The sequence below is a fragment of the Ceratotherium simum genome, chromosome 29 (assembly GCF_057802395.1).
Source record: "Ceratotherium simum simum isolate JZ-2026a chromosome 29, ASM5780239v1, whole genome shotgun sequence".
In the NCBI taxonomy this organism is placed as follows: Eukaryota; Metazoa; Chordata; class Mammalia; order Perissodactyla; family Rhinocerotidae; genus Ceratotherium; species Ceratotherium simum.
The window spans coordinates 10,385,074-10,395,000 of NC_141928.1; the positions used below are offsets into that span (position 1 = coordinate 10,385,074).

The window sequence follows — 9,927 nt, forward strand, 5'->3', positions numbered from 1 at the left end:
TTAGATTAACATATTAAGGTTTATTATTATTTTTAAATTAATTAATAAATACTCAATTTTTCTCTATATTAATTTCTAATATAACAAATATTGATAGATATAACCCCCAAACAAAAGCTCTTAGGGGGTCCCCAATAATTTTTAAGAGTCTAAGTCCTAAGACCAAAACGTTTGAGAACTGCTGTAGTGGAGTATGGAAGCATTTCTAATTTGCACATATAACATTGCTAATTCCTACAGACCTAGCTCATACATTATGGTAACATATATTTATGTTGGGGCGTATATCCTGATAAATAATTCAGGACTCCAGTGTGAAGAATACCTAAGATGCTAGCTCTCTTAGTTTTTCTGTGACTGTATTTTAATCTCTCCGAAATGAATGTTTGCCTATGGTTTCTAAGAAGCAGCCAAAGGGTCATGGGAAAAAAAAGAGGGTTAAAAGCAAAAACTTTCTGCATCTAAAAACTCATAATTTCCTAAAACATTCGCTGAATGTCTCACAACTTATTAAGTGAAGTCATCTATGAATGCAAATGCTGATTAGCAATTTGGCAATAGCCCAACATTCACAGAATTCACATAGCTTTTCTTTAAACCAGTAGTTCATACATGATTAATTAGAACATCTCATTTATGTAGTGTGCACTTTAGCTCATTACTCTAAGTAAAATTCGTTAAGTATTTACATTTAGATAATTAAAATCTGGGTACACCCTTAAGAAAGATGCATACACTTTAGGCAAAGTGATTTTTTTTTCCTTTATACCACTGAAAGTAAATTACAGCCTCATTTACAGCATCATCTGTACCAGTTTCAGAGCAGAGCACAGTCCTGCCTCATCTCTTATTCCTTAAAAGGTATACATTTTTTAAACACATAAATGCAGTAAGAATGATCAAATGATTGCACATTTGTTTTGAAGGGCCACCCAACCACATACTAGCATCAATGCCGTTTATAATGTGGGATGCTCACTTCAAACATTTATCATATCCTCCATCATACCTACAAGACTATATTATTAAAATAGACATTGGAGAAATTTTTCATTGCCTTATTATTTTTCCAAGTGAAACTGTCAGTTAAGAATTTTCTGGTCAATGTCCACAATACAAACGCAGAAACACTTTGGTTAACTGGAATATTTAGGTAATGAGAGTTTGAATTCCTTCAATTTTCTGATTTAGAGTAATGGCAGAAGCCTCTTTTACTTTTAATCCAGCTGTTGAAAACTACTAGGATGCATTTTTTTTTCTTTTTTTGCTGAGGAAGATTCACCCTGAGCTAACATCTGTGCCAGTCTTCCTCTATTTTGTGTGTGGGTCGCTACCACAGCATGGCCGCTGATGAGTGGTGTAGGTCTGCGTCCATGAACCAAACTCAGGCCACCAAAGCGGAACATGCTGAACTTAACCACTAGGTTACAGGGCCAGCCTCTAGGATGCATTTTTGTTTGTGTTTTAAAACACAGATTGCAATAAGATAGTGAAGTGACCATAAAGCATGGAAAGCTTCATTTGATAAAAGTATTTTCAACCAATTCTTATTATGAGCCTTTCTCTTTGCCATTTGTTCCTTTCTCCTTAAAAATCCAAACCAAGAAATAATTGAGGAGTTGGAATATTTGAATTTTAGATAACACTTTTTATGATAATTTGTTGGGTAGTAAAACTGTCTCCTCAATATACACACATATTTGGTTAACAGTGAAAATTAAAGTTTTCAGGGTTTTGTTTGTTTTGGGGTGATGCTTTTCTCAGTTGTGAATTCAAGATTCAACCCCTTTCATGCCTGTCAGTTCACATCATTGAACGTAAAAATGTAAAATCAGACAGTGAGCAAGCACTGATTTTAGAGGAAGTTTTATAATGGTTCAGTGATCAGATCTAAAAACTGAATTGATCTTTTATAACCATCTAAAGAAGCTGATTGCAGACAACAGATCATAATATCCCCTATTCTAAAATCCACTTTTCAAAGAAAGAATAAATCTCTATTAAAAGTTGATACATCTCAAATTTGCATGCATCCATTTTCTAGACGTCTTTATAACCTTGCAAGTAACTCTAGTCTGATAATATAGATTTTGTATTTATGGAGTGCTTATTAAATCAACAAATTCTTCTTGTTTTAGGATAAAGGTCAACATTTAAAGATTCTTTCTAAGCCAGCTCAAACAAGACCAATATGCGTAAGGAATAGTCGCAAAGATGAAGTATCTCTTTGTATCTCAACCCTTCTTATCTAATTACATAGTTTAGGGACTAATCTCATGAGGGTTTTTTTGTGTGTGTGAGTAAGATCAGCCCTGAGCTAACATCCATGCTAATCCTCCTCTTTTTGCTGAGGAAGACCGGCTCTGAGCTAACATCTATTGCCAATCCTCCTCCTTGTTTTTTTCCCCAAAGCCCCAGTAGATAGTTGTATGTCATAGCTGCACATCATTCTAGTTGCTGTATGTGGGACGCGGCCTCGGCATGGCCAGACAAGCAGTGCGTCGGTGCGCGCCGGGGATCCGAACCCAGGCCGCCAGTAGCGGAGCGCACACACTTAACCGCTAAGCCACGGGGCCGGCCCCTCGTGAGGATTTTGGAAGGTCTATATCATATAATATATGTTAAGTTCTTTGCACAGAGTCTAGAACATAATTAATACTTAATAAATGGCAGTTATTATTGACAATAAAAATGGCAATTTTATGAAATTCCTATTTTTTGTGTGTGTTATATTCTGCAAGCAAATCCCTATTCTGATTACCTAACATAGTTCTCCCTTCCCATTGCCAGAATAAATACAAACACTGCTTCCAAAGATGTTGAAAAAAGAGTATTCAAATATAAAATAATTCACTTTATTAATCAAGTTTGTGGTCAAAGACACATTTGGTACATAGAGCCAATAAACTAGAAACTTGGAGGGAAAAAGGGGAATGCTCAAACACTCCTTCCAGCCAAGGAAAAGACCCAGCATGAAGGCTGACAAGAAAACCTTTCCCTTGGAGCAATAAATGACAAACTCTTGCTTGGGACAATAAAATATTAAAGTTTACATCAGGTAGTACCCTTTTGTCTTTCCTGCTTAACTATTAAGAAGAAATGGCAAAATGGGATTAGGAGTTTGTGGGCTACACAACCTCTAATGTAATAACATCAGCATTTTTTAACCTGGTAAAAATAAAATTCCTTTACATGCAAAGGAGATTTGCCAGCAAATGTAAGCACATACTGTTGAGATCTTCAAACAGCACAAGGCCATGCCTTTACAGTGGTTTGGGTTCCACACTCATTCTCCATTCCCCTGACAATCCCCTGCAATCTGAAAGTCCTGCTACCTGAGTGGTCTTGAGCACACTCAGTGTACATGCTTGGCTCCAATGCTTGACCTGATTTGAGGTGAATTCAAAAGACATCTGTGAACTCAGAAAGCAGGTTCCCAGATGTGTAAGGAGGGTTGGGACCCTTGCAACACTTTTGCCTTCAGCAAAAATGTATTTCAATATAATTATAGTAGATAGCTTTCAACATGTCATCTCTATTATAGCAGCTGTAAATTATGAAGTGAATTGCCTGTGTACAAGCATTTCTTCTGGTATAAGCAAAGTGGGAGAGCCGCATAGGGCATGATATATCTCTTCCTTTTAAACTGAGAACAAATGTCTAAGTCAAATTTCATTTGCTAAAACCAATGTGCCCAGTTCCCTTTGGCAGAAAGGCTGAGGAACCAAGAAGGCCTTTAATTCTTAAAAACAGGCTTTCTAGGACTCTTGGCTCAAGTTCATCAGGAATGCACCTATTCTAATAGTTGGGCCTTTAATCATAAAAGCATATTTGAAAGGTACAGTAAAAGCATTTTTCAAAACTTGTAGCTAATCAACAAGAAGACAAAGAAGCAACCAGGTTTTTCTTTCCGCTAAAGAGGGAGGCAATGCGCCCAAGACAAAGTATTACAAGACAGTTGCTGCAAGCTTTGGAAAATTATCATATTCCTGTTGGGTGTCAGGATCAAGAAGAGAAAAATAAAACAGTTTTGTTTCCTTTTGGGTGGTAGTAATAGTCAAGAACCTTATTCTAATATATATTCTATGGCTAATATTTCAAAAATATTATAAGTAAATTAAAAAATAAGTAAATTATAAGGATATCATCAAAAATCATCACACATCTGAGCCTATGTAATGGCGACATTTGATCAAAGAACATTTTCTGGAGAAAAAAAATGAAAGGATTTTAAAGACAGTACCATTCCTAAAACACACACATAAAACTGAGCCTTGCAGCTTGGATTTAATTTTGCTCAAACTGTAGCTCTAGTCTGCTTAGCTTTGTAAATGTGGCTGTGTTTATAAGGTACTTTAATTTACTGCAGTGGTGGTGTTTGTTAATTTTACGGCAATCTAAATCTAAACAGGCTTCAGATACATTTTCATTACAGCTTCATTGCAAAACACAGCAGAGTGAATAGCTCTAAGATTCCAGTGTAGTTTCTTTCTTTTAGTGAAAGACAACACAATTTTCTGATGATGCCTCTGCCTTAACATATATGTTCTTCCTATTTACTAACAAGCTTTCCGTCACTCAAGGTATCTATGTTCACTTTTAGGAGGAAAAATAAAATTTCTGGAAAGTGATTAAAATAGTTGTTTTTTCCATCTCTACTCCGATCCCATTCCAAACGCAATCCAACATGGGCAAATCAGAGAAAACCAGAATGTACCTGAATTATTTTCCAATTCTACATAAGTAGCAGCATAATTCAATGGAAAAGAAAGGCATACTGTCAGAAACTGATTTCAATGCCTGATTCTGACACTAACAAGATGTGTGACATTGGACAAATCACTTAACCTGAGTCTCACTTTCTCATCTGTAAAATGGAAATTATAATACTATCTATTTTAGAAACGCCACTCCTTCCTCTCTTAATTCTGCTTAGCCCCTCTAGTAACTCCAAAGCATATCCCTGAAAGGTCTAAGCCAGATAAAGCCCTTGTATCCCAAAAATTTGAAAAGAAAAGTTGACTATCTTATGTCAAAACTCACAGATCCTAACAACTTAGGAACTACAGACAGAAGAGCTATAAAAGCCAGCCTCAAAGACAACTCAAGAGAATTAAATGCTGCTACATTACTTCCAAAACACAGAACCTACAGAAGAAAATCTGTAAACTAAAATTCTGTTGAATTAGCCAAGTAGTCATCATACCCCATCTATTTATTTGTCCATAATACTACATCAATTTCATATATCTATATTTTTCCTTCTGAAAGTGTTATTAAAAATGAGAAAGGAAATATAAATTTAAATAGTTTTTATTAGGCTACTGATATATCTAGAAATAAGATTCATATTTACATTTTAAAACTCAGTATTTCCCAATTTTATATTTAATACAAAAATACTATAGATTAATTTATGGAGAACTTGTGTATATGTGTTTATTTTTAAAGCAAAAACAAAAACAAAAAAACCTGGTGACACTGACTGACGCCAGCTTCACCCAACTTCTAACAGGGCTATAGGGAGAAAATAAGGCGGCTAGTGCGAACAAACACAACAGGAGACAGTAAGGAACCACCTGAATTCCTCAGCCAAAAGATTTGAGCCATTTCGCCTGAATTCAGGCCATTTTATAGATCTTTCCATGCAAAGTGACTGGTGGTATTTATTTAGTAAGTATGTATAGATGTATTTAACATAAAGTTATACAATTAGGATTATACTGCAAATTAGAACTATTTTCTACTGTTTATGCTCAGGGCAACCTTTTCAACCATGACTTACTTTGTTTACTTTCAATTATTCATATGTCAAATCAGAAAGCTCCATTTTTTTCATGTACATACACAAGACAATTTTTCTAAAATTCTTATTTGCACATCTTCTACCAAAAACTATTCCTACAGATGAGACTAGAGATACAGTTTGAGAACCCAGAAAGTCCTATTCAGGAAAAAAGACAACATCTTATAATATTAATCTATATTGTCTTTTAACATAAAGCTATATAAAATCTTTCTACCCTCCCTCAAAACACTCACCTCTGGGACAGAATCCAGCATTTGCTTAATACCACCATTTCCCGAATATTAGAGAAAGCAAAAAAAAAATAACATATACAACTGACACTATACAGGGAACCTAGAAGAAAAACCAGTATTAAAACTGACCAGGACTCCCACATTACTTGAAGGTGTTTGGACTTTAAGAAGTATTTGATTACATAGTGAAGTATTTATGAAATATATCATCATCAAATGATATGATGCCTAAGACTTGCTTTAAAATACTCCACTAAGGAAAAAAAAAAAAGTGGGGGAAGGGATAGACAAAATAAGATCGATAAAATGTTGATAATTATTTATCTGGGTGATGGGTATCTAGGCAGTTTCTTATTTTAGGTTGAATTCTATAAAACTGCCAACACAACTATTTTTGGCTTAAAAATTTGGCAATTTCATAGGATTCAATTTAATAATATTCTCTTTATTTTGGGGTACGTTTAAATGTTTCCATAATAATGGGTTTTTTTAAATTTTATTATTACCTTCCAGTGAGGATCCCTCAAACTAAGCAGGTTTTTAGGCTTAAAGTAACGACTAAAACATGTTTAAAATGAACCACCAACATTTTACCTTATTTCACTGAATCTAAGACTTACTAATTTTTTCCCACATTTTAACATCTCCAAACATCTGATGTTTGGAAGCATTTTACAATCAAAGGCATGTTATAGTTAAATTGGGCAGCGTTAATTTTTTCTTGGTGGTACATGAAACAATGATAATAGCTTAAAATCAAAGATATCTTAGATTCAATGAATATGGTTAATGTAATTGCTGAGAATAGCATTTTTAATCCATATTCCCTTTCTAATCATGAATTTAGCACACAATGCCTACTATTCCCTGCCCCAGGGTACCTATAATTATCCTGGGAGGTCTCCTCCTCAGAGACACAGCCCAGAACCTGCTTACTTTGTGAAGTTAGCTCCCTCCCCTATAGTCTGGCACAATCCATAAGAATTAATTCCTAGGAGGATTCTAGAGCTCACAGAATACAAGGAAGAGTTCACTATGAAATGCTTCCCTTTAAAAGTTGTTATAGCTTATGAACGAGGCCAGTGCATAAAGAGCTTTGAAGAGCATCAAGCGGTAAGGTTAGAGGGGAAGGATGGCTGCAGGTGTGGTAGTAAGGGCATATGAACGTGAGGCATGAATAAAACTAAAACAAGTAGATGGGATAAAACAGGTTTAGCTTCACCTCCAAAATCTCGAAGGGGCTTCATTTCATGAATCCAACAATTCACTTGGATTTTTGCATTGACCTTATTTATTTTGCTCTTTCTGTTAACACCTACCCCTCACAGCCCTCAGAATTGGTTAGTGCAGTCTAATAGAAGAGCAATAGAGGGTTTGTGCAGGACTATGAGAGTGGCGGCTGCTGACCTGTTCATATTTCTCCAGTTCTGTGTGATAGATTTGTCTGATCTGGGTCAATTTGGCTCTGTAATCTGAGTGTTCAATAGAGTTATCTGAAGAACCTCCAGAGGCTGCCGCGGCTGCAGCTGCTGCCGCCGATCCCCCACCTTTCTCAGGACCTGAAACCCCTTCTGCCAAAAGCATATTGTCCAGTCTCATTAGCTGGGGATCGGGAGGGTCCTCCTCCTGGGCTCCTCTGATGCTGAGACCTTCAAGGAAAGAGAGAAACAGAGAGAGAAGAAGCGAGAAACAGGACAAATAGTGTGAGTATTTTGTTTATTTGAGAAAATGTTTAAACATCAGTGTACTACAATTCACACTGAGAATTTCATTGTTCACATTTTATCAATAAGCATAAGTAAGTATGAGAATTCTTTTCAAGATAACATTTACATGCATACTAGAATTTCTAATATCACCCCCTCTCAATTTATCCTAGATTGGATCCTTTGAAAAAGGTAACCCTGGCTTCTCAGAATATTCAAACATCCAATCTTCCTAGATTTAGATGACTTAAGCATAAAATGAGAAGAGGGACGGGCCGGCCCCGTGGCTTAGCGGTTAAGTGCGTGCGCTCCGCTGCTGGCGGCCTGGGTTCGGATCCCGGGCGCGCACTGACGCACCACTTCTCTGGCCATGCTGAGGCCGGGTCCCACGTACAGCAACTAGAAAGATGTGCAGCTATAACATGCAACTATCTACTGGGGCTTTGGGGGAAAAAATAAATAAATAAAATTATAAAAAAAAAAAAAGAAGAGGGTAAAAATTGCGAGATATTGAGAAAGGAGAAAAATAATTTCAAGGATGTTTTTTAAAAAAACATCAAAAGATGGTTATTCTGTTTCTCTGTACAATTGGAAGAACAGAATTTAAAATCCCATAGAATAATTAATTCATAAGCTATATCCAAAAATTAGAAAATAAACAGAATTAGATGAGCTTTTCCATCATGTAATTTCAGAAGAAGAGAAATACATACATTATGAGGTAATTAGCTATGCTTTAAAAATATATATTATTAAATGAATTTGTTAAGCAATTGCCAGCAAACTATAAAACCAGGACACTAAATACAGTATTAAAAATGTACCATCGACACGGCAATCCGGTGCTGGGTACAGGAGTCTCAATCTAATTTTGCTTTTAAATCAAGAACTTCCTAAGTGATGCCCAGTCAGCAACCTCATCTGAGTACTATAGATCACAGCTGACAATTCAGAGGTTTAATCAGGTCACACAGGCTTTCTGCCAAGACGTTTTCAACAACACAGAAGACAAAGTTTCAAAATAATTATCATGGTATAAAAAGCACTGGAGTCACGACCGCTCAAAATCAGCATTTTCGTTAACGTGTAACATAATCTAAAATATCCCAGCCCAATTAACCTCTGCAAATCTGTTTAAAACCAGGCTCCCTACACTAGTTACAAGACATCTTTGGGGAAGGGGGGGAGGAAGTTGGCATCTTGCGTGTCTACATTTGGATTCTGCCTTTTGCGTCTGTGCCTGTTGTTGTTTATCCACAGTGGCGCACACTCTGTCTAGTGTAACTTACATGACAGCAACATCTATAAGCTGCCAACTACTCAACTGAGCACCAGCTCTGTGATTTTATATGCTAACCTAAAACTACCATCAATTCTTTTAGGAAAAGATTTCATTCCTAGATGTCCTGAATTACACCCACAGCATGACAGGACTCTTGGTTGTCTTAACTCAAACGCACAACTGTAATATCCTCCCTCGAAACACTGTAAAGCTGTCACTTTCATTTAAACACATACTTCAGAATAATTTCAACTGGGTAATAAAACTAATTCACAATAATTTAAAACTATATCTGTTGCCTATTCAGAGGTAAATAAGTGAGGTTTGAAAACTATAATATACTAAGACAATAAATTCATTTAGGGAACCAAAAAGTTAGATAATTCTCTTAAATAAGATAAAATCAGTATCAGCACATCGCTGATAATTAAAGATAGACAAACATGTATTTGCTATTTCTTCTAGATCTAGAAGAAACTGCCTAATATTGTTCTGGAACTGGCAAATATTAGTTACATTGGGATTTTAATTTAACATCTGTGATTTTCTTTCCTTCTAATTCACTTTGTTAGATGTTAAAATCTCACAGTGTAGACAGTTCCACCCACCAAGTTTTTTGGGCATTTGGCATGCAATGAGCACTCACTGAGCAACCTCTTATCTTGCACTTTGGGCTCTGTTTCATTTTATACTATTTGTTTGGGAATTCCTTAAGTTTCTCCTTTTTAAACTAAATTTTTGCTCACATTTTTGCGTTTGTTGTTTCTTTTCTGTATTTATACAGATAATGGTGCCTCTCCTAGAAATGTGTTTTTTATCTACCTCAAGGTTCCTCCAGGTTTCTACTTTTCCTCTTCCACTCATACATAGTGATCTTTTCCTATGGACATTTGGTGA

General features: G+C 35.9%; 1 protein-coding gene across 3 annotated transcripts in view; it reads right to left on the minus strand.

Moving 5' to 3' along the window:
- Positions 1-9,927, minus strand: part of PBX3 (PBX homeobox 3) — a 211,180-nt gene that overhangs the window by 45,463 nt on the left and 155,790 nt on the right. For all 3 annotated transcript variants that reach the window (XM_004423459.2, XM_004423461.3, XM_087419081.1), the window contains exon 3: positions 7,450-7,691. In XM_004423459.2, the coding sequence (XP_004423516.1) occupies positions 7,450-7,691 (242 nt within the window). The remainder of the gene's footprint in view (positions 1-7,449; positions 7,692-9,927) is intronic.